This window comes from Trematomus bernacchii, unplaced genomic scaffold (genome assembly GCF_902827165.1).
Source record: "Trematomus bernacchii unplaced genomic scaffold, fTreBer1.1, whole genome shotgun sequence".
In the NCBI taxonomy this organism is placed as follows: Eukaryota; Metazoa; Chordata; class Actinopteri; order Perciformes; family Nototheniidae; genus Trematomus; species Trematomus bernacchii.
This window is the reverse complement of record NW_022988098.1, coordinates 3,775,558-3,800,978: the sequence shown is the minus strand read 5'-3', so window position 1 is coordinate 3,800,978 and position 25,421 is coordinate 3,775,558. Positions and strand designations below refer to the sequence as shown.

At 40.2% G+C, this 25,421-nt stretch overlaps 2 protein-coding genes across 4 annotated transcripts; both read right to left on the bottom strand.

Moving 5' to 3' along the window:
- Window positions 1-32: 32 nt before the first annotated feature.
- Window positions 33-12,993, bottom strand: top1l (DNA topoisomerase I, like). The gene is made up of 21 exons (XM_034121629.1): window positions 12,854-12,993; window positions 12,351-12,375; window positions 10,098-10,182; window positions 9,846-9,954; window positions 8,911-8,963; window positions 8,718-8,807; window positions 8,535-8,607; window positions 8,294-8,382; window positions 8,035-8,150; window positions 7,307-7,428; window positions 7,093-7,215; window positions 6,052-6,239; window positions 5,830-5,974; window positions 5,124-5,267; window positions 4,765-4,950; window positions 4,441-4,509; window positions 4,188-4,302; window positions 3,957-4,084; window positions 3,194-3,288; window positions 2,958-3,107; window positions 33-1,368 (listed from the first exon to the last, which is right to left on the bottom strand). The coding sequence occupies exons 1-21, from the start codon at window positions 12,884-12,886 to the stop codon at window positions 1,266-1,268; spliced, it is 2,241 nt and encodes a 746-aa protein (XP_033977520.1). The 5' UTR covers window positions 12,887-12,993; the 3' UTR covers window positions 33-1,265.
- A 2,085-nt stretch (window positions 12,994-15,078) lies between these two features.
- Window positions 15,079-25,248, bottom strand: cyldb (cylindromatosis (turban tumor syndrome), b). Of its 3 annotated transcripts, none has more exons than XM_034121622.1 (14): window positions 25,118-25,248; window positions 22,778-23,279; window positions 22,118-22,247; window positions 21,482-21,729; window positions 21,237-21,405; window positions 20,039-20,171; window positions 19,767-19,871; window positions 19,432-19,511; window positions 19,254-19,320; window positions 18,165-18,297; window positions 17,967-18,075; window positions 17,752-17,870; window positions 17,058-17,256; window positions 15,079-16,040 (listed from the first exon to the last, which is right to left on the bottom strand). In XM_034121622.1, exons 2-14 carry the CDS (start codon window positions 23,210-23,212, stop codon window positions 15,829-15,831), a joined length of 2,139 nt encoding a protein of 712 aa, XP_033977513.1. In that variant the 5' UTR covers window positions 23,213-23,279; window positions 25,118-25,248; the 3' UTR covers window positions 15,079-15,828. The 3 variants fall into 3 exon arrangements, with proteins under 3 accessions (XP_033977513.1, XP_033977514.1, XP_033977512.1); XM_034121623.1 differs by having other exon boundaries at window positions 25,114-25,235; XM_034121621.1 differs by lacking the exon at window positions 25,118-25,248 and adding an exon at window positions 23,410-23,501.
- Between the last annotated feature and the right edge of the window lie 173 nt (window positions 25,249-25,421).

Below are 25,421 nucleotides of genomic sequence, written 5' to 3'. Positions count from 1 at the left end.
TAAATTGCAGTGTGAAAGTAAATAAAAAAAAGTGTGTTTAATTGTAGGATTTTATTCATTTTCAACCTACAATGAGCATAAAACTCAAATAAAACATGATCAAAGGCTATGACAAAAAGGTAAAACAGGAATAGGATGTTCTGACTTTACAGCTACAAACATCACATTTCCTATCATAAAAGTGGAATAAAATGAACTGATAATTCACATTGAATGTTACATTATTATATCCTCAATTTTTACACAATTAAAAAAAAACCTGCCTAAGTTGTAACAGATTGGTGATTTTTTTTTTTTTTTTGGCAAAGTTGATATCCCTCACATACCCTTTTCTGGGAAGAAAAACACTTTCCATTTAAAATGACTTTAAATACATTATCATAGCATTATCTTCAAGTAACATATGTGGGCGTTTGTGTTTTTTAAAATGTTGAATTGTTAAATTAAGTTAAAATCAGATGTAGACAGAGCGCTGCAGATAGATTCGGAGGATGCGTACAAATGATTGGTTCACATTTACACTGAAAAACAAGTCCCTGATGGAGGTGGTAAAACTAAATATTCACATTCTGCTTGCTTAAGTAAATATTGACATGGTTGCAGTATTTCCTCCCCTCTGCCTGCCCAGACATCCTCTGTCATGCTAAACAACAACATAGTCCAGTTTGAAATATTCACCCAAACAAATCCATGGCCGAGCCCCTCATACACACACTCATGCACACACACACACAACTCAAGCTCACATTTCCATTTCCTCGAAAGGCGCGTGGGTGTAGTTAAGGAATTCATTTGATTTAACTTTGTCTATCAAAATATAGAATTCCTTAATAATACATGGGAGGGCTAAAATACAAAGCAAGTGAACAGAGAAAATAAAAATGATACAAAGCCTTTTTTGTTTTTTTTGCTGAATACAGTAGCTATAGGACCACAGAGTTCAGAGTTCAGGCATCGTCCCCGCGGAGGGCGAGAGACAAGAAGGTACAAAGGTCTTCCACTTACGGGGGCTAAAGCCTTGATGCTCGGTCGAGGGTATAGTTCAGCCTTTATGCCTGATCTCAGATCAGACGTTTAAGACTACCCACAACCCCCTTCTGCCACGTCATGATGGCCTCCTCCTCCATCGCTGCTTTCTCTGCTCAAACTGTCGGAAATTCCTGATCGGGGTCTGGCCATCGAGCGAAGTTCGGTTAAGCTAAAAAACAAGTATCCGATAAAAAAAACGAGTGTGTCATAGATAAAACCACATTTTAAAACGGATTTTAAAATTCGTAGTCCTCCTCTGCCATGTCCATGGCCCAGGCAAACTTCTCGCGCTGGGTTTTGTTGTAGATCTTCTCCACGGGAATGTCCCACTTCTTACACCTGGGGAGACAAAAGAAAAGGTGTATTATTCAAAAAGGAACCAGGTAAGGTTGAATAGTTTGGGTCATTGTACTGGGGCTCAGTTCATGCTACAGCAGACGTGGGTTTGATCCCGCCTCTGGTCCCCAACCTGACAACCTAGTGTGACCTTTCACCTTCATCTCCCCTTTTCAAATGTATCTCTCAAGGCTAAACTTGTCAGATATGATCTTAAAGATGAAATAATACTACCCTCTTACAGCTTCATATTTGTATTTTGTGCCTCTGCTGTGACATGTTTACATGCTTTAATGTTCAAAAAGGGCTTCATCTTTCTCATACTGCCTTTGTCTGAAACCAGAGCACAGTCTGCTCTGATTGGTTAGCTGGCCCTTAGACGATGACGTACAATTTGTTGGATCGCTAGCCAACACCGAACTTTGAGATTTCAGCCTTTGCAGACCATTTACATGCACAAAAACCTATACAACACTCTACAGCACACGTGTCAAACTCAAGGCCCGGGGGCCAAATCAGGCCCTTGGAGAATTTAATTTCGGCCCGCAGGATAATTTCTAATTACTATTAGATCTGGCCCGCCGGTATATTGCACGCACACCTTCACTCAATCCTGAGGGTCTCCTCAGCTCAGAGCCTAAGCCCAAACATTGATGAACTTGCACCCAAGATGAGATTCCAAGTATCTGGCTTGATAGCATCACAGAGCAGCACACTGAGTTTAATGGATGTTTCCTTCTGCACTTTTTCTCTCACGACAACAGGGCATGTTTGTTTTTTTTCTTTGAGTGAAATTGTTTTTTTGAAGCTGTTGTTGGCCTGTGGAGAAATGTAATCATAAGAAATGACTCTGGAAAAGCTGCAGATAGAGCCATAAGAAATGAATGCAACTGAATATTTAATGATTAATGTTTTCATAGGCAATCATTTAAGCTTTGTTAGTTCCAGGTTTAATATGTGCAATAAGTTCATTTCAATAAGTTCTGCATTAAACATTGAACCAGTGCTGCCCTTGACTAGTACCGATTTTTTTATTTTGGCCCACTGTCAGGGTTCATACACTTTTTCACCAATGATTTTTCCACGACTTCTCCATGACCTTTACCAAATTTTCCATGACCAAAAAAATTACTCTTTCTCAGCGGTACCACATGGAACAGGAAAATAAGGTCTGCATATGAAACATGTTGTGCCCATCTAAAACAAATCAAATAGTAGGCTTACTAGCTTCTACAGGCTAAAGCAACTAAAATCTCTGACCAGCAAAACACCTCGACAGTTAAATGCCATTTTATGTTTCATTACTGTACAGTATGTATTATCATTATAGTATTACTATTTCGGCGATTAGATAAAATATAAATTATATTTGATGCAACTTTAGTTACATTTCCATTACTTTTCCAAAACTTTGGGAAAAATATTGTTTTCCATAACTTTTCCAGGGCCTGGAATTAGCATTTTGAATTTCCATGACTTTTCCAGGTTTTTAATGACCGTAAGAACCCTGCACTGTGTATTTGACACCCCTGCTCTACAGGAAGAGAAAATAATAAGGACTCTTTAAGAACAACTTTCCAACATTATCTTACCAAGCCACGGAGATGCGAGGGTCCAGGTAGTTAAGCTTGGAGGTGCCGAGAGCGATCTGCTTGTTCTCCTCGCGGTCGGTCGCCTGCACCTCCAGCTTCATCAGCTGGTCCTCTATCCGCTCCAGAGCCTTCTTCTTGGCCTCCACAGACCTGCAGAGCAACACAGGTCAGGACTGGAGAACAGGGCTGAGCTGGGAGGAAGACCTTTCACCAGAGAAAACATTTTAGAGTCTTACTTTTTGGATTTCTCATCTCTCCGTACTTTAGCGTCTGCCTTGGAGCTCTTAACGTCTCTCTTGGCATCAACGAGCTGGTCCCTTTTAGTATCGATCTAAAGAAACAAACAGGGATTAGTCTCAAACAGAAAACTAAAACAAGTGATGAAACAGAAAAGCAGGATATCTCTATAAAAAAAGAGTCATACACTTTCTAATCGTTTGGAGATGGAAAATCCTTACTTTAACTTTAAACTATTGACAAGATGACATTTCAATGGAACCCACAAATACAGGTATATAAAGACAGTGGCTCAGTCAGTAGGGGCTTGGACTGGGAGCTGTAGGGTCGCCGGTTCAAGCCCCCGACCAGACCTAAAGTATGGTGTGGACTGCTACTTGGAGAGGTCCCAGTTCACCTCCTGCCCTGCCGTGGTGATACCCCCCTTCCCCCCTCACTCCCATTGCTCCCCGGGCGCTGTACAATAGCTCCCCACTGCTCCTGGTGCTAGACTCCTGGTGCTAGACTCCTGGTGCTAGACGTACTAGACTCCTGGTACTAGACTCCTGGTACTAGACTCCTGGTACTAGACTCCTGGTACTAGACTCCTGGTACTAGACGTACTAGACTCCTGGTACTAGGATGGGTTAAATGCAGAGAACACATGTCACTGTGTGCTCTGCATGTGTGACCATTGAAGAGGGTTTCATCCCTCCCAACTCTAAACTAAGCTCCATCTCAGGATTAGTCTTTAAGAGTATTAAAAAACTAACTCATATTAACCTTAGCCTGCAGGTTCTGCATGGACTTCTCGAAGGTCTTTGGTAGAGCCCTCTGATGGTTACACAGGATGGCCACGGCCCTGTTGGCCCTGTTGTAGGACAGGATCTTGGCCGTGGGGTTCTCATCAGCTGGAGAGAGAGAGAGAGAGAGGATAAGGAGTTTACTGGATGCACAATGATTCATAGAGTAGTCACATGGTTTTAGAGAAACTGGGAGCAGGTGGAGCCGTACCGCTGGTGAGATGCACGAGCTGCTGCTGCAGGGTGATGGAGGCGTTGAAGGTACGGAAGACTTTGGCGGTCAGTCCGTCCATCAACTCCTGAAGGTGCTTGTTCAAAACAGAAGTCTGGAGGGAAACGTTAAAGAAATGATAGTTATTAATTCCCACAAGAACAACCGTTATTGTCTTTTTCTATATGCAATCAACTGGCAAAAATAAATGTATACAGCGAAGTTGTTTCATTTCACACGTTGTTTTGCTTACATTCAGGCGATCAAACAAGTCATCGTCCTTCTCCTTGTTCTCCATGAACAGCTGGAGATTCTTGAACACCTAAAAGAGGAAGAAAATACATAAATACAACATGTTTTACTCAAGGTTTTCACACTGAATCTGGTTAGGAAACATGTTTAGTTTTGATGGCATCTATAAATGAGACATCACACAAGCTTTGATCTTCTACTTCCATAAGCATTAATAACATAAACACATTAACTTCTCACCTCATCAGAACATTGATTATTTAAAAAGAAAACATGCTTTTCAAATCCTTCTGGTTGTGTCTCTGGGTTCAGAGTGTGTCCTTACCCTCTTCTCCACAGGGACTTTGTTGTAGTAGCGGATGGAGTCTTTACCCAGGAAGTCAAACTCCACCACGAACTCCTGTCCGTCGTTCTCTGGGTAAAGTTTGATGTGCTCGACTCTCAGAGAGCAGCAGCCCACGGTGTCGGCCGTCTCTCCTTCCTCCTTCTCGTTACCCGCTCTCAGCGCCAGCTAGAGCACATCAGGACAGCCGGATTAACAAAAGACATTCCCTCCGACTGCAGGCCAGCATTTAAGCACCTGCTAAACCCCACTCACGAGTATTTAAAAAGGAATTACAGGACAATGAACTCCCCAAAGCTACATACAGTACAGACAATGTTAATAGTGCTCATGCCGCTCACCTTGTCGATGAAGTAGAGTGCCACGGCTCTCTGTCTGATCCTCATCTCCTTAGACTTCCAGTCCTCGCGGTACTGGGTTCGGAGGCGTTCCACACATTTCTTCAGCCTGCGAGCCGTCTCATACTTCTGCCAGTCCTTCTCGCCCTGCAGACAGACGAATGAGTGACTAATGAATTAGATGGGGCCATGTTTGTGTTGACAGTCACAATATGAACACGAAATGTAGTTAGTAGCTGCTGCACAGCACAGCAGGTAATCATTGTAGTCTCACTTTTTACAGATTGAAGTGTCTCGAGTAACAGCAACAAACTCTATAGCGACTACATTTCATATAGCTGCTAAGGGGCTAAATTAGGGTTGACACTGGGACAGATTTCAAATAAGTCAGCACTGTAGGGATGTTGTTTAACAATATTTATCAAAGAAAATAATGAAATCACTGAAGAGGGACCTGATAGTCAACAGACCATTTCCAAGCCTAGCTCACTTCCTTTGTCTCAGCCTAGCAAACCCCTTAGCAGATGGAAGAAAGGCCATAAAATGGATTCTTGGAAGTGATGATGAACAATAAAAAAACAGGCTCAATAAGCATTTTGTCTCCTACACTCTGAGGACTCTATGCTACTTAAAGATGAATAGTGTACGCCGTTCAGCACACAGAGGAATGAAATATGAAAACGCCCTTAAAGTGCAGCACTCGGCTCACCTTGATCCTGGAGCTGGGGTTCAGCATGATGTATTTGATGGAGCCCTGGATGTTCTCCGTCCACGACACCAGCCAGGTCACCTTGTTGTCATGGCGAACCTCTTTCCACTTGGTGCCTGGAGGGGGATCGGGGTGCTTTGAGTCCCTAGGAGGAAAGAATAAACATTTAGTCGTTGAATTCTCGTAAAACATCCGTACACCAGCAACACTCACTGCACTCACTTGCTGCAGTTGATGATGATGTCTTTGGGCCGGGTGCGGCGTTTGAGCATGCCCATCTTCGGGTGGTCTCCACGGCCTCGGAACAGACCCGGGGGCTCGATGCGGAAGTTAGCAATGCGCTCCCTGTGGTTGTCCATGATGCAGAAGCCGTACTCCTGCAGGAGGCGCTCGTTCTCCTCCTTTAATTTCTACAAAGACCAAACATAAAAAACATCGTTTTATCTTGTTGACAAAACTAGAATGTTGACGAACATATACGGGTCAAAAATGACTTAGAGAAGCACATTTGACACCATTTATGACTTCATAAATAAGCAATGTTTGATGACCAAAAAGAGAGATCACAAAGTCCTTTACAAGAATAAAAGGACTGTTCATCGACTAAAAAAACGAGTTTACCTTGATGTAGGACAATTAAGACTTAAACTGGATTGAAGTTGTGAAAATACAGGGAATTTAATATGGACATCTAAGACATGACTTGGGGGTAAAGTTGTTGTTGCTATGGAAACAACGTGAATGAGAAAAGTCATATCTACATATAAAGACGGAGAAAGTAAACGATAAAGTTTATGGTTAAGTGTTAGCACCCCCCGAAGAGGCACAAGCTCTTACGTTGATATTTGAGATTTCAATAAATTCAATAAAAAAAAAAAAAAGCGAATAACGAAATTGAAAGCCGAATAGTACTCCAACGAACGAATATTCGGGTACAGCCCTAGTGGCAAGCTACCCTTACTGAATCCTCTGGTATTAAAAAAACATGAAAAAGTGTGGCAGATGTTGAGGTCTGCCAACTTAACTTATGTGTAGTTATTGTTATGTACCATGTTTGAATGGGCGACGTTTGAAAGGATTTCAATTAATTTTTTCAGATCTCCAACCCTCAACTGGTCGATGGTGTGACTCCCATTTAATCAGATAGACAACTATGTAATTAAACAAGTAGTAACGAAGGAGACTGCCTTGTGTTTTCAGTTTAATTGACCTGTACTGTTGACAAATATAACAAATGCTACTTTGAAACATTTAGTAGCTTACCAGTTTCTGGTCCTTTGTCTTGGCCTTCCTGGCTTCAGACTGAGCCTTGAAGTAGTCGTTTATCTCGGAGAAGTTGCACTTCTTCAAATCTGTTATCTTACCCTTTTCCTCTGCATTCATTTCCTGCATCAGCAAAACATGACGCGCTTTAACAACAGATTTATTTTTCATTTACCAAGATTTTATACAGATTATACTTCCATTGAATTCCTACCTTCTTCCAATCTTTAAAGAAGTTTTTACGAAAGATATCCTTTGTGGTGTAATCGTGGTCGAGCATTTTGCCGAAGAACGTGGCCACCTCTTCCGCCTCTGGGCTCAGCTTCATTTGCTTACCTAAAATATGCAAACATAGGTGCGTTTGGTACCACGCTGACATGCTATACAGGGTATATGCAGGAATCCTGAAGTCAAATTTAAGACCTTTTTTAAGACCCTTTCCATACATGTTAAGACCTCATCGCCACTTTGAGTTACAATTGGAGACACACTTTACCTCACATTGACTATATACAGTATTGATTGTCCTTCCTCCTTATCTTCCAACCATTTGGACGCAGACTTGCATTTCCCCATAACGATGTTGTTTAACAACCGGCGTAAACGGACCTTCGCGCGCTATCAAGCAGTGAGCGTGCAATGTCCTGTTCAGATGACGTCAAATCCAACGGGATGCCATAAATAAACTACACAGAATCACACTACACACCTACGCAATGATTACATTCAGGCAGACTGTAGAATACAACCTCTTTGGACAATTTATATACTTATTGAAAACAAGCTACAAAAAGTAATACCTTGGAAAATGCCGTTTAATACTTTTTAATAGCCTTAATTTTCGCTAAATTGATTTATCAACTTTTAATACTTTTTGAAAACCCCGCGGACACCCTGGCTATAACATTCATCAACAGTGCAGCTGTTAGAGTTCAATCTTACCATCATAGAAAAATCTGATATTATTAGGAAGTGGGTCGTAAGGCGGAGCGAACACGGGCCCTCTGTGTTCAAGAAACTTCCATTTGCTGCCGTCTGTGGCTCTCTCCTCTTCCCACCTGGGATCAACCAAACCAGCACATCCAATCAGGAATTTGAATATAGCACAGAAACAAAACATTACTTTATCCAAAAATAACACGAAGTACATCCACATACTGATGAGTGTGCAACTGTCGTACAGCTGGCAGAGACAACTCACCACTTCCACTTCTCCTCTGGCTCGTTCTTTGCTTTCTTTTTACCATCAGCAACTCCTGGCTTGTTTCTTGTTTTTTTGGGCTTGATGTCCTTAAAATAAAAAAGGGAAGAGAAACTCAAGTTATTTTTCTCACATCTTGAGAGAAAAATAAAAGCACGAAAGATGTTGTGCTTTGAGAAAAAGGGGATTCATTTCATTGTTTTAAAGTTAGAAAGAAAACCCAAGATGGCCTTCTGCTCACCTCGTCCTCCTGTTTCCGCTTCTTTACCTTCTTGTCATTTTCAATCTTAAGTTTTTTGGGCTTGAATTCAGAACTGGGGGGGAAACAATATACACATGTTACAGTTGCGGTCACAGTAAAAAAACTACACTTTTGAAACAGAAACATGGACATCCAGGAAGTGTAATCTGAAAGAACACTCACTCAATATCAACATCACGTTCTCTTTTTAGAGTCTTCTCAATTTTAGGCGAGTGGTAAAAATCTTCCTCCGGCTCAGTCTTTACTTGAGGGCTGAAAAAAAAGAAAAAAACATTGAAAATCTGATATGGCTTCATATTACAATGCGTCAGCTGGTAGCATAAATATGGGACTGAAGTGAAATGTCTAAGCATACCTGGCAAAGCCGTTCTCCTTTTCCTTTTTCACTTTACCGTCAAGCGACTTCATCTGAAAGGTCAACACAAAGATGTTTGAATAAATGTTTTATAATAACAGTCTAGCTGTTTGCATATGTTGTTATTTTGTTGGTCAGTCCAATTTAGTTTTATAATTACGAGTTAACCTTCTTATACATAAACATCATTCTGAGTGGTAACAGTTTATGCATCTTTACCAGTTTGCTATAGTGGACCAACAAGCCAATCCAGGTCACTATATAAGACAAACATTATAATAACTACATTACTTGTCACTTGTTAGACGCTTTTATCCAAAGCGACTTACATACTCAATACTGTGGGCAATCCCCACAGGAGCAATTTGGGGTGAAGTGTCTTGCCCAGGGACACAACGACATGCTGACTGCAGTGGGGTTTGAACCTGTGCTCCCCTGATCCGAACATCAACGCACTAACCCACTGCGCCACAGCCTCCCATAATAATAATAATAACTAAAGAATCTGCCACTATTCAACAGTTTTCCTCAACATTCACCATACTTGCAGACCAATTAAGTATAAACTTAAACAAAAGCAGTTACCAAATCGTATTACTGTTTAGCGGCTTAAAGCCAAATGAAGCTACATGATCCAAAAAACAATATTTACGCATGTAGTGATCCAGTGTCGATAAAGGCATTCTGATTCTGATTGCTATGTCCTTTCGATAATGCAGCTTTAGCAAGATCATAATTCAAACAGAAGATGCACGGACAAATGTATGCTGTATATTTTTTTAGTAGTTTAAATAGCTTCAGGCCACGACCATGAGTGTATGACTTGACAGAGCTTAATATCGCAGAATAATTCATAATGATGAAACCTAAAATCACAACTTCACATGCACAGCCACATGTGCATTCTTCCATTAATTATGTGCATGGCAATTCACCTTCTTCTCCTTGTGCTTGTCCTTGTGTTTGTCTGCGCTGCCATCTTTGTGCTTCATCTTTTCCTTCTCCTTGTCTCGGTGCTTTTTGTCAGAGGAGTCCTTGTGATCGCTAAAATAAAAATAAAACACAGAACTATTGAATGTAGGTCGTTTCACCTTCAGAAAATCAATACATAGAATTTGGTTATGACAGTATTTCTTGCTTTGAGCCGATATCGACAGAAATATGTATTTATGAAGCTCGGCCTGTACCTGTTGCCATGCTTCGATTTCTCTCGTTCCTTGTCCTTCTTGTGGTCCTTATGTTTGTGTTGCTTGTCTTTATGCTTGTGGGAGTCTATGAGAGGAAAAACATTCGTCAACTTCTTGAAATGAAAAGATAATGACAATAACAATGGACTGAATACATGGTACGCCTGCCTCGTGCTGAAATCATTATGAAGCTATTAGCAAGTGGCAAACATTGAACAAAGTGTACTCCCCTAAAGCAGATGCTAATGTGGACAGGCTGAAAAACTGACAACCGAAATAACACTGTCCCCTCAAATAGCCGCTCTAAGTGAAAACAAATTGCTACAATTGGTCTCAACATGCACCACTATCTGAATGTCATGCACAATGTAGACTGAGAAATGTATTACACAGTAGTACAGCACCACCTACTGCCCATATAAGGGTAATTGTTTGAGACATCATCAAACATCTGACAGGTTGAAACATGCCAATGAACAAAATAGTCTCTTTAATTTGTAAACCACAGGACAAAGAAAAAATCTCTTATTGTATGAAAAGAAGGCAATTACCCAAATCAAAGAGCCCACACCCAATCTTGACGTAAACACCAAATCAAGTCTACCAGCTTCAGGGGTATTAGGCAATACACTTGGTCACAAGAAATGTAAACAGTCTGGTTTACTAAACACCGTCCCAAAAAATGTCCATATTGTCCTGGAATGCCAGTGTAGGACAAACAGTCTATAAAGAAAGTGGTTTGACAAATGACTCATTCATTCACAATGAAGGATGAAACTTTTACTACGTTGTTTATTACATGTATTATTGTAAAAGGAGTTCCCTTATTCCTTTTTTTGAAGACGACAGAGATGAGTTGTGTTGTCATCTCAAAACTAGACCAAATCACGTAGAGACAATTTCAAAGACAGGACATTTGATCGCTCCTACTACACACTGAAGAGCAAATCTGACAGACTTTTGGTCAACACTACACTCTACAGTTCACAGCTGAAAAACTAAATCTCAGAATATATGTTTTATGTGGTAAACTAGCAAGCCGTTTCTCCCAAACCATCCAAAATGAATGCAAAAAGTACAATTTGTGCTAGTTAATCCGTTTAACAGATGCACATGTTATTATCTTTTCAACATGTCGGTGTTATATTCTTTAAAAACACACACACAACATTGTACTCAGACTGGACTTTCTAACTTCAGAGTGGAATTTATCCAGCAATCTCTCTGATAATTAGAAGAAAATGCAGAATCATTTAGGTCCCAGTAGTTTGTTTTCCCATTGCTGATGAATGAAAACCAAATAAGTGGATTGGTGATGTTTAGGTCATTTCTTAGTAGACTTGTTAGCCCGTGATTTATAATACATGCTATGTGGCTGGATTCATTTTATTTGAAAGGGCCCGAATAATATTACTGAAACACATAACTAACTTGGACAATATTTAGAGTTTATACCCTAAAACCATTAGACAACATCAACAGGACTACAAATAAAATGTTTTTTCTTTGAATGACATATGGTGATGCTTTATACAGGTTATTAGTTGAAAAACATACTAGTAATAAAACTCCCAAAACTATTAATACCCTAAAATATGTTCATATCCTCCAATATTCTCGTTTAGCTTGAGATACAAAGCATTAAAGTTAATGAAATTATGTGCTGTCTGTTGAAATGAGTATCCAACTTAAAACGGTCCACTTTCTCCTAGCATGTGGGAATTTGAAGTCGCAGTTGCTATAATAAAAAGTTATGCTATAAAAAGGAGTTAACGATCGTATATTAAAAAACTGTAGACCCTTTCTGGTCTCTACGTGGGATCTTATCGGAGCACTGTGCCTTCCCACTTCTCCTGCACACAGCCATCTGCACACTTCACAGCCTGGGTTCAGCTTGCAGCAGACAGGCCGCTACACTGAAAAAAGAAAATGGCGCAGAGACTAAGTCCTCAACCCCCAAACCCTCACTTTCAGGTGGGAAATATGGCATTAAAACCCTTCCAACAAACAAATCTGACACGGGAAACTAATAAAACACCTCGAGGTGTGTACCAATAATGACTGAAATGGAGAAAATAACTGGCGGAAATGCTTTTATTAGACCTCCCTTTTGAACAATAGGCGCCTGAGAGTGAGACAGAGGACTTAGTCTCTGGACGCCATTTCTGCCCTCTGCTGAGAACTACCATTTAATCAGTGGATACATGTCAGAAACCCCTCTTATAACTTGTTAACAACGTGTCACACACTTACCATTGAAACGAGAGCCACCGTCAATCTGAAAAATCAAAAACAGATTGATGTTAAATATGGTAGAGGCTAACTAGCCGGCTAACTAACTTTGAACTTGCTGGATTGGCATAGGGAGTTTGTTAGCTTCCATGCTAACTATGCTAGCGATGCTAACATGCTACGCTGACTGTTAACATGGATCAACGGCTGAAACCAGAGCCGCTACGGGCTAGCAGCAGCTAAAGCTAACGCCAAATCAAATGTGGCGTTACCTCCACTTTGTCTGGCAGTTCATACGTAGCCAGTGAAAGCTGAGAGCTAACCAGACAGGTCATGTCCTTAACAATACGTATACAGACATGATGAGACGTGTCAGGATGCTGTTACAATCACAATAAGTTGTATTATCGTTACAAACACACTCGGGCTAACGCGCGCTAGCATGCACTATTCAGTTAGCCAAGTTATCTTGTCAAATCAAGGCTAACAAAAGGGTGCCCATTAGCCACCATAAATGGCATTACCTGGTCCTCATTGTGGGAATGGTCCCCACTCATTTCCTTGGCGTGGTTTGGTTAAAAATCTAAAATGAGTAAACGTGTAGTGGTTTCCACACACCGGCGAGGAGAAGCAGGCAGAATGAAGAAAGGCACAGTTGTGTAAGAGCTATAAGTCCCGATTGTAGACTACTGCGCATGCGTTTCAATTTAAATGGTAGGGAGCAGTGTGGCTCCTCCTCTTCTCAAAACGTGTTCTTCTTCAGGCCCACGATGGTCACACACAGGAGAGGAACACATGTACAGAGAAGGGAGAAGTACGCAGATATTGTACTCAAGTAAAAGTAGTACCGAGTATGTATCACGCATTGCTGGAGGGAGCCTCTGACATTGCAATTGCTATTGACTGCTTCTCTGTATTTGTTGTGCTTTTGATAATAAACAATCTTCCTTAATACAACAAAGTAAGCAGAAATGGAAATTACTTATGTCTTTTCCAGAGGTGGAAGAAGTACTCAGATCTTTTATTAAGTTAAAGTAGAAGTACCAGAGTGAAGCAATACTCTGTTATAAGTAGAAGTCCTGCATTCAAAATGTTACTCAAGTAACAGTACAAAAGTATCAACATAAAAATATACCTACCCAAAGTAAAAGTACCCATTGTGCAAATTGGCCCATTTCAAAATAATATTATTATATGTTTTGATTATAATTATTAATGCATTAAAGTGGTTAAACTGGTAAACATGGAGCTAATTTTAACTGCTTTGTATACTGCAGGGTAGCTTGTGAATAAACTCCAGGTGTAACTAAAGTCTTATTTAAGTGTTGTCTATATTTCACAGCATTAATCCAAATATGCAAAGTAACTAAAGGTATCAAATAAATGAAGTTGAGTAAAAGTACGCAATTTACTTCTGAATTGTAGTGGGGTAGAAGTACAAAGTAGCAACATATTTTAATACTCAAGTAAAGTAAAAGTCACTCAAAATTGTTCTTCTGTACAGTACTTGTATCAGGAGGACAAGCTGCTTCCGGCCATACTTGTTTATCTGTTTTTTCTTTGTAATCACTTGATCTGTGTCCAAAAGCAAAATAAATTAGCTCTTTGTATTATGATAAATAATAACATCATCATTAACATCACGTCCAAAGAGGTATGTCCTTTCAGATGTATGTCCATCCCTGTATCAGCTTGTGAATATGCGTATTAAGCTATATGTCTTAGTGATTTCACATGGTGTAGGCTAGAGTGTTTGACACATAACAGACAGAAGACCGTCCTGTCCTGCACAACCTTGAGAGCCAACAGGACCGTTCACATTACAACTCAAAGGCAGACAGACTCAGACTGCAGCTGACGAGGAAAACTGAAATTCAAAGGTATGGTTCAGAATAATAAACACCTGACATGTCTTTCAAAGTAGATTTCAGTCTCATACCAACTGGTTTAAGTCATCCTCTTTCGTAAAAAAAATTTGTTTACTATATTGTGTATCCAAAATACAATATATCTTTCTAGCATTGATACTGTTTGTAAAGTTATTTGTTTGTATTTGTACTCCTGTGCAATGCTATTTAACCTGCTGCCACTGTAACACAAACATTTCCAATTTGGGATCGATCAATAATAATAATACATAATATTTATATAGCTTTTTACTGCAGCGATGCAGCGAAAGGCCTTTTCTCCTCAGGTCCGGTGCTTAGTCCTGATGGGCTGCAAAATACTATCTCTATTCAAGATTAAAAAGCTTTATTGACATGTGCATGATAGCTGCTACAGCATAGCTTTTGCAATGAAAATCTAGTATTTAAAAAATATTCCTTAATCTAGTCATAACATAATACAATGTTAGGGTTGCTTGTACTTTTGTGTTTTTATTTTTGAATGAATATTTATTCCACCAGTGATTATAAGAATAATGTTCATTTTGGTCTGTTTGGATCGGCCTGCACACAATGTGTTGATAAGAAAATAGTGTTTCACAGTTAAGGATGATTGCCACAAGAGGGCATTGCAGCCCATAATGTATCCTGAAAAGGCTCACCTGTCCTCAAAGTACAGTTCAATGCACCACTTGTATTGCCTCGTAAGATTAGATTAGATTTAGCATAAAAAAGGCTTTAGATGTGGTTGATTGAATGGATCAAAATACACATTTTCACTGTAAACGGCTGCTAAAAACACAATGATAGGTCTCTCCTTAAGGAGATTCTGTGTATATTCCTTGTACAATAACATTCTGTGATTCACCGATATCCAACTGGATTTATTTACACTTTAATGATAAAAACAATATATTACATATCTACTAAAATGCCCTTTTAAAATCTGCACTCAGTGCATTAGTTTACAGTAAAAACCATATAAAGTACACACTGTACATTTACTCTAGTCTTCTGTTTTTCAAGAGACAGCCCTTAAACAGCAACTAAAGAAGCATGTGGGCTTCAGTGTTTAAAGTCACAATGACAATCCAAGTTTAAATAATGAAACACAAGTCACGTAGTGTTTTAATGCACTCTAAATAATAAAACAATCAAATACATTACAATATATTAATTTGTGTGTCTAATGTCATAATTTCCTTTTAAGAAATATTGGAATGGATAATTACAGTGTAACAACAGCAAGACATTCAAGAGATAAAGTTCAGAGTGTTATACATCTACTGCTAACGCTCTCCCTCTTTACACATTTTCATAAAGTTTGACTCGCCAAATAGCGTCCAAGGTTAGAATCAGGCATTTGGACCTGTCCTCCTTCACATAAAGGCAAAACCGCCAAAAACTTAATTTAAAATATATTAAATATCATCTTAAACTCATAGTCAAATGTCTGAACAGGAAAATAATATTGTCTTCCCCCATGATGTTAAAAGCATCCGTTTAGCTCCTATTGTTTGGATGTAATAACCAACACTTAATCTTGCAGATTAAGCAGAAATGCAAGGTTATAAAGGCACTGTTATAGGAACGTATTGTCCCCGCTGTCAAAATCAGTTAAAGGGCTCCTCGTGGTTTGACCTAGAAAGTGGCGTGGCTGGGTTTTGGTATAAAAACATGTAGGAGTCACACAGCAGCCTGCGCACCAGCTCAGGAGTCTGGGAGGGGTGTGAGCGGGCCATGTCCTCCTCCGGCTGGGACAGGAAGTCACCCAGCTCCGGACAAGCTCGGATCTCAGGAATGTTGTAGCCATGTTGATCGTCACCTGTTACGAAAAGATTGGCCTTAAGATTAGAGACATCAGCTGAAGAAGAGATAAAGGGCAGTCAAAGACGTCAGAGAGAGGCTTTATCCAGAACTGCAGAGCCTTATCAGTAAAAAGGGCAGTCCATTAGAAAAACAAAACAAGTCTGCACGAACATCAGAATAAAATGACTTGTTTTGTTATTCTGCAATGCCACTAATGGAAGAAAACGTTTCATGCCATCACAACCAAATCTGTTCTTTAAAATGGTTTCTTCCCATCTGCTACTAAGGCCGGAGACCCCCATTGACATTGACTGTTACCCGCCACACAAAACACTGTAGGGGCAAAATCAAGAAGAAAAAAACTGTAAAACCAGATAGCAAATCTTACATCGGGAAATGAACGACTGTCCAGGAAAGAATATCCTTTGTGTAGAGTATTTTCTAGGTTCCAATAATCCAAAAGTACAACGAACAATGGTTTTACCTCTACTGCCCTGCTGCCTTTCCTGAGGCTTTACCTGGTCAAAAAAACATATTCCTTTTCTGGTGCACCATTACTACCTCCACCTTTCTCCAATTAATACCTAATCACCCGGTGCCCAAAGCTGCCTTCCAAATAAAAGCAGAAATAACTATTTAAATTGAGAAAATAACTACACTAAGGATTGATCCATGTACAGTAAACCGCAAGATGTTTAACTTTTGAATAATACAAATCAATGTATAGCCCCAAAAAACACTATGCATTACATTAATGCACATCATGCGTGCTATTTGTGTTCATATTAATACTGTGAGCCCTCCATATCCCTCTGAATATTTTTGCACATTTGTCTATAACCTGTTCTCCTTTAAAATCTGCACAGCTCTCCACTTTAAATGTAATATACTGTATTTTGTCATACAGTATTTTCACTGTACTTAGTTTTTTTGTATATTTATTTTTCGTGTAAATACAGTAATCCTCTTGATTGATTTGATGCTCACACCAAGACGCAACATATTAAATAAAATAAGCTGAAATCTGTCTTACCATGTCTGTCTGCCATGCAGTCAAAGAAGAGCCAGGAGTGAGGATCAGGGCCGTATTTGAGGAAGGACACATAGTGGCTGGTTTGAATGCAGAGCACGGCAAACAGCTGCATGGTGTGTCGGTGGACCGGAGTATCAGAGGCCGCGGGGGCCGGCAGGGCTCTGGGGGAGTGGGCCTGCCGAGAGGGGTGGCTGTGGACCTTTAGGAGAAATAAAAAAGGTAGAGGTTTGGATGGTAGGATACTTGACATCTATGAGAATCAGAATCCGATGAATTGTCAAGTTTTGAATTTGTTTACTGGTCAAAAAATCAAAAACAAGAATTACAAAAATGTAATTTATCGAGAAACTTGTGCAGAAAAAGAAAAACAATGCTCAATAAATGGTGGAAAAATTATTATAATATAAGAGGAATACAATAAATACATTTATAAAAAAAAGAAAATACTAATAAAATATATAGGAAATAAATAAAAAATTCAAATAAATATATATAAACAATATGAATAAAACAATTATAATACATAATAGAATACAAATACAATAAAATAGAAATAAATAAATAAATTACTATAAAGAATAACATTCAAGAAAAAATCTATGTGAAAAAATATATAAATAATAAATAAATACATATATCCAAGTTTTTGGAAGTGGTAGTTTTGTGCAGAGATATGCAGGGCTTTGTTGCTGACCTGCGTGTTACAGGTGGAGCAGAACGGTTTGATTCTCCCCGGCTGCATTTTGCGATCTGGGAGACACTGAAGACACTCGAACTCAGCCAGATGCCCACAGAGGAAGCATTCCCTCGGAGCTGTTGGGAAAAGAAAGCGATCAGTAAACATCTATCAGCTCTATGAAAACACTTGATTAAAAGAAACCAGTCACAGTGCTTCTGTCTGTTCCTCACAGTTATAAAGGAGATCTGTGATGTCCAGCTCAGTGGAGGGAATTATGTGAGAAAACATCTTGTACTTGTTTCCAAATCTGGGCATCTGAACCATTAGACAGGAGGGCACCTGAGGGACGAAAAGGAATGGAAATAACATGACTGTATAACTTGATAATTACCATAGGGTTTCTTTAAGACCAGCACACACACACTCACCTCTTCAAACTTGAGGTCCCCTGACAGGCAGGATGTGTCCAGCAGCTGTTGGACGGAGGGCATCTGTCCCATCTGTCCTTTTTCTAGAAAGATCTGGAATGTGTAGGCCCCCTGACATGTGTCCTGTCCTGATCTAAAAACAAACTCAATTTCAGTAACTTGATACAGTAAAAAAGGAAAGCATATTTCAAAAGATAACTCAAAAGTTTTGTCAGGTTGGACCGTTTTGTGTATGTGACTAATGGGTACAACCATTTTTCAAATAGTTTGAAGAGGGAAAGCTGCCTCGCTGTAAGGCAAATCGCTCAGTGAAATTCCAAAACGTCACTTTAGCTCAACTAAAACTGCTTATCTTTGCCACTGAGAGGCCTAATTCCAAACCCACCTCTACACCTTCCCCCTACCCACTTCAATTTGGAGGGTCCGCGATATTAAGTGCTGCTCCAAACCAACAAGTGGGGAGTAAGTGGGTTATCAAGCCCTCCAACAGTGAGTGTGCATCGGTCCTGACTAACCACCTGCACCACCTGACCAGAAGCAATGCTTCTTTTGATGTCATGAAACACGCTGTTTACAACTACTCCTGTGCATACACTTATTAGTCAACTGAACAAATGAAAATACATTTGTTATTGTCATACATGTGACTTGATCACATATCATATAAGTCTAGTCTAGAAAAACGGCATTTGATTCTAGTTTTGCAAAAACCAAGCAGCTCATAAACACCCGATTGGAAACAAAAAGAGGTTTACAAAAAAGAAACGTCACTAAAGTGTGTTGGAGTTGTATTATAATTATTATTTGTTGTCCGAGAGGTGTTCATGAGAGGGGAGTTTGTCTCAAAGCTTCCTACTGTATTTACACCGTGCACCTGAAAGAAGGGAGCCTAAATCAGCCGAGAGTGTGACTACACAGTGGAAGTGCGTAGGGGTCGGTTTGGTTTTGGGCCTCAAATTTCGGACAAAACTATCAGGAAGGAAGGACATTTTTCGATATAAGTCACTTAGGGATAACAAATTGGAAAGATAGGGTTCAAGTAGAAATACACAAAAGTTACCCTTTATAACCGTTTGGCTTTAATCTTACCGGAGCTTGATCAAAGGGCCCATGCGAAGCACTTTCTGAAAGAGGACTGTGATGAACTCCTCTGGATCTGCGGTGAAGCAAAGCATTCAAAGGTTGTAACAATAGGCTTCAGTATGTTATGTTGCAATGATCAAATACCTTCTAATGAAATATGTTGTTGCGCGATAAGGGTGTGTACCTTTCTCCTCTGTTCGGAAGGTATCACAGCCAAGTTGTTGTCTGAAGTTCATTACACTCTGAGCCGGCACAAATCCTTGTCTGCAATAGATTCATTAGCTATCATTAGGCAAACACAAAAACTCAAAACAATGAAATATACCATAACAATCAAGAGCGAACACACCCTAGTTTTAAGCACATTGTGCGTTAGCTAGTGTACCCGTATCATTAGGACACAGAGTCCTTGTTTACCACTTGAGCCGATGTAAAAAGTCATTATGTTCTTGTTTTTCAGAGTACATGAAGTACTAACAAGGCGTTAGAAAAACAAAACCTTGAAGAAAGAGTTCATACCTGCGCAAACGGTTGATGATTTCTCTGAAAGTGCACATTATGGGTCGCTCTGTGTCAGCAGGCGTCTGGCAGATATTATCCAGGGTCACAGAGGAGCTGAACAAACTGAAGGAAAAGAGATACACACTTTATTTTTATCAACTTATCTAAATAGAGTTCAGCATGCTTTTAAAATGACTTAAAAGAATGACATTCAAGTTCATTTGAGCTGCACTGGCAACAGAGCGCTACTTGAGCGTCACATGCTCTGAAGGGAGGTGAACTGGATTTACCTGATGAGTGTGACATCAAGGTAACAGGAGTTGATGTGACCCTGAATCCCCTTCATTTTCCCCACCAACAAAGACAAGGCCTCCGATTCAGGAATAGGAGGGGCATACTCCTCAGGGTCCTCATACAGAGGAACTGAAACCAGCAAGCAAACACACAAAAACACATGTTCACTATCATGAAGGGGATGATAATTAAACACACACATCATCATTTCACCGGCAGTTTTAGATCTGAGGAAGGTGTGACATAAGATTTTCAACGACATAATTACTAATTAGCTATGTTAGTTTGACAATAAAGAACCTTGGTAGTATTCTGCAGCAGCTTCTCACCTGGCTTAAACACGGTTCGATAATTACAATTTGTGCATAATTATTCATTAATCTGCGTTTCCCAAAGTAGGAAGTGCACCGAACTGTCATAACTGACTAGTGACAGTGCATGCATTGTTACAGGCATGACTTAACTTCTCTTTAATAACTTCTGCCAGAGGCATAAGGGTGTAAAGATAAAGTCAGACTGTTTTTTTTAACTAGTGTGGCATGACACATCAACAGGATCAAGTTTAGCTTCCTTTTCTCTAACACTCTATAATAAAACCTATATATGGGTACCTATTTTCCATGTATGATGTTTAAAAACCTTTTATGCATTTCGTTATTTTTAATCTTTTTCACCTGGTATGCTATTATCCAGATTGCCTCCCATTGGCTGTTGCTATTATAAATGTTGGTTTGTTAATAGCCCTTACAAAAACAAAATGTTCTATGATTTAGCCACTGCATTTAAGGCTTTTCCACCTGCTGTTACTCCTTTTTTTTTAAGAGCACATCGTGGTTCTAAGGTTTGTTTGTACAGAACAAACATTAAACTATTTTCCAAAGATGAAAACCCCCTCAAAACTGTCTCTGTGAAGCTGTGTGAATTATAAAAAAAGAAAAGAACACATAATGAGTAATGCAAAACATCCATCGCTGAAGCTTTATGTAATATCTTCACGTAATACTGTAACCTCAAAAGATAACAGTTTGCAAAGTTTGTCATGTTTTTCTTGTATATCATGATGACATAAGCTTCAACTGTATTTCGTTGTGCTTCCCTGTGTTGAATAATGTAAATATATATTAAAATCCCTGACATGAGGGTATATTTGAATTGTGTGTATGCATGTCCCACAAGCTGAAAGAAGTGTCTTACCTAGAAGTGTGTCTCTGGGTTTGGAGGTCCCCCTTCCTGAGGAGGAGCAGCTGAACCTGCTGTCGGGGCTGCACTTTGTGACGGGAACAAACAAAGCCCTGCTCGCTTTGCAGGTGAAATACTGCTGGCTTCCATACTTTCCATCAGAGCAACCGCTCACATCATAATCCTGAAACAATGCGTAAAACAATCAGTAATGAGAGAAATGACAGAAAAAAAAACTGTACACAATCTTAAAAACGTACCAGTTCGATTCCAGCCCATTCATTAGTCTTCCCTGCAGGGACCCCCAACCACCGGATGACTCCGTACACTGTGACCCCCGAGTTGGACACCACCTCCACCAGGGACCCCACCTCCAGAGGCACATGAGATGCACTTGGACTTTGGCCCTGACCGGTACTCTGCTCCGTAAGGTTCTCCCTCGTTTGTCGTGCACGAGATCCAATATTTGGCATGGAGTTGATGCGCGTCACCGCTTTTCTGTTCAGACCTGCGGAGAGGTATGAAGGATGAAAGTCACACGTCATTTCATCACTCATCAGATTGACCTCCGGCTAACACGGCAAACGTATGAGGTATGCAGACAGCTCAGAGTTCACTATGTGCCTAAATACCAGACCACGTGATCACTCTGATGTTTGAAATTCCAGAGAAACAGGACCAGTTTTTCCTGTTTATGCTGGGAAAGCTTCTTCTGCGCCCCTGTGGGAATCACATGTGTCTTGTGAAAACTCTCAAGCGCAGCTGATTGGAGGGGAATGGATGCTCTTTTTCATACAAAACATATTTATTGAAAGGAATTCAGAAACCAAGTAACTTGTGGTTAGGTAATGCATTTTGAAAGGGGTAGTTAATCTGTGATCGCTTTATTAACTAACCCCCAGATTGTCCGTCCTTCCAGTGCAGTCCGAGGGGAACCGAGTACGACGGGACCACCTGCACAACGTCCGCCGCGCTGAACAGGGGCAGAGGGGGGGGTTTCTTGGAGGACAAATTCTGATCACTGTCCTACAAAGGAAGACAAAGGCAAAACAGAAACTCAACACCCTTATGTACAGAACGCAGATAACGTCTCATGTGCATCTATCTAGGAAATCTTCATTCTAAGAAACATAGGTCACCTGAACTGATACGGGCCTGCTCGTCTCAATACATTTCTTGAGGTTATACAAGTGAGTGTGCACTTACTGTATAAGCACCAGAGAAACCAGATTGGCCCATTTCATAATAATATATATCACAGCTGGTAAAGGTGCAGCTAGTTTTATTGACTTTGTATACTGCAGGATATTTTGTGAATTCCTCCATATGTAACTAAAGTCTTATTTAAGGGTTACTTTAATTTCACAGCATGAATCCAAATCTAGCAAAGTAACTAAAGGTATAAAATAAATGTAGTGGAGTAAAAGTACACTTGTCACCTCTGAATTGTAGTAGAGTCCCTCAAATGTGCACCTCAGTAGTGTACTTGAGTAAATCTACTAAGAAACTAGATAACTCTAACCAATGTTGCAAACAATAAACCAGACTTTACCCACCACAAACTCCACCTCGAAGCCGAGCATGTGCAGGTCGTCTTTGTGCTCCTTCCTCCCGATCTGCATCAGGTTCTTCACCATTCCCGGCAGGTGTCCTTTCTTGTGCTTCACCACCACCAGGTCGTCCTGAGACAGCTCGCAGATAGCAGAGAACAGCTGGGGGTTGCACAGCAGCTCCAGGCGTTTGCTCACGGAGGAAACGAAGAGCAGCAGCTGGGCCTGGTGGCGGGTCAGAGAGTAGGTGTCCTCCTTCCTCACGGTGCCTCCACTCTTGGGATTCAAAGCGTTGCTCCCCCCGCAGTACAGCAGTCCCGTCAGCTCCCCACACTGCGTCTCCGTCTCCACACGACCGATACATCCCCGGCAGAAGCCTTTCCTTGACTTCCCTCGTATCACGATGAAAAACTTCTCCTTCACTACAGCTCTGGGCTCCATATTCCCACTAGAATAAACTGTTAAACCGTTTTGAAGCAGCCGATGTGTGCTGGTAGAAGCTGTTAACCTGTAGGAATAAAACAGGAGTACTTAGTTCATAGCAAAAGGCTAGTTAATTACAAAGTAAGGAGAACATGAATTACAGAAGCATATCGAATAACACATATTATAACACATTCCTGTGAAACAATACTCACTTTGTCATGGAAAATACAAACACAATGGCATGTCTCACATCAGCTACAACCACCAGATGACCATATATACTCAAGTACTGAACTTAAAGGTGGGGTAGGTAATTTTGGAGAAACCAGCTCGAGTACGCTAGCATTTGAAAATACACAGCCGGACAAAATCTGCCACTTCCTTACAGAGCCCCTCCTCCAACACAGATGGAAGGCTGACAGGCAGGAAGGCCATCCAGTTATTTTAGCCGGGCCGGCTAAAATGATTGGTCGTACAGATGACATTTTTTTATGGATTTTTTGACAAAGCACTTAAGATATTCATTGCTATCGGGATGTTAAGAGCATTCCATGGAATATAACAAAAAGTGTATCTCGAGCCGGTTTCTCAAACTTACCTACCCCACCTTTAAGTATTTCCATTTTTCGCTAAAGGTTGATGGTGTACTTTAACTCCACTAACTTTAGTTACTTACAGATTTGGATTAATGATGTGAAATATGATCAACTCTTAAATAAGACTTTATTTACACCTGGAGTAAATTCACAAGCTACCCTGCAGTATACAGTCATTCAAACTAGCTGCACTTTCACTAACACATTAATGTATCAATAGTTAATCAAAACATATAATATATTAGAAAATGGGTCAATATGCAGAAGGTACTTAAGTACAATATAAGAGTACTTCTTCCAGTTCAGATGACATCAGCTACAGTTTTATTATTGTTTACAATATAAAAGTCCCTGCACAAATCATCATGGTAATAACTAAGGGTGCGTTCGTTTATTGTCACCCTGACCCCTAGATTCCACCGGGTCCGTCTGCGCCGCGTTGCTGCGCCGCGATTTTGGTCCGGCCTCCTCCGGCGTCATACCCTACCAGGCGCGTTTCAGAAGCATTTCAGAAGCGGAGCGTCTTGCCTGCCGGCTCGCAGTTTTTGTTGATTTGGGCATATTTCCTGGACAGGCTACTTTGTACAGACGAAGTTAATAATAACTGTAATATTCCAGTTATAAACGACATGAATCAAAGATGTGTTGCTGTATTTTAGTGGTAAAAAAATGCATTCATCATAATTATTCTATATAATGTACACAGTGCCTGTAAACCGGAGGAGAACGCTGGCATTTCTCTCCTCCTACTTGAAAGACTACGGAGGGATAGGGTCTGCACAATTAGTTTGTATATATATATATGCTATATATGCTCTGAACGTTCCACTTCCTGCCTGCCCGACCTAACATCGGAGCACACTTTGGCACAGGAGGAGACGGAGCACCAGTGAATGTGTGAAAGTTACTTTTTAGCGAAACTATTCAATAACACTATAAGCTAGCAAAGTAGCTTACCTTTGTTTAAACTCTTAACGTTAGCTTTAGTCACTTAAAGAAAAAAATAGGCATATTGTTAAGAGACTGTCACGTCGCATCATAATCATGTTACAGCATCATCCTGACTGACAAGCAAGACGCATTACATTTTGTATTCTACGTATCAATAAAGGGGCGTTCTTTCATGTATTTCAACTTACCTGTTTGTAAATGTATAATGTATATATTATATTAAACTCATTTTAGTGTGTCAAATTTGATAAACGAACGCACGTCCCTAGAAAACTGGACCCATTTAAATGTATAAACCGAACTTGCCTGTAATGCTGCTCTAACAGCTTTATATCAATAATATTCATTACAGAGTTTAGCTCGACTTACTTACTGTTTTTATGAGTTACTCCGCGAACGGTTTCGCTGTAGCACCATGAAGAAAGTCGTCAGAAAGCAACAGGTATCTGCCGTGTGAAACCTCTCCCTCTTCCCTTGTGTTGGAGTGAGAACCTGCACGTTTTGATTCTGACCTGCATGTGACCGACCCTCCCACTTGGCAGATCCCAACTTCTCCGCCCCCAATCTGTCCTCTGCACGACATTTCCTCAACAAAACAGGACTGATAAAATGAGGGAGGATATTCTTGACTATATCCTTAAACTCAAAGTGGCTCCTAATACATGCAGCTACTATTA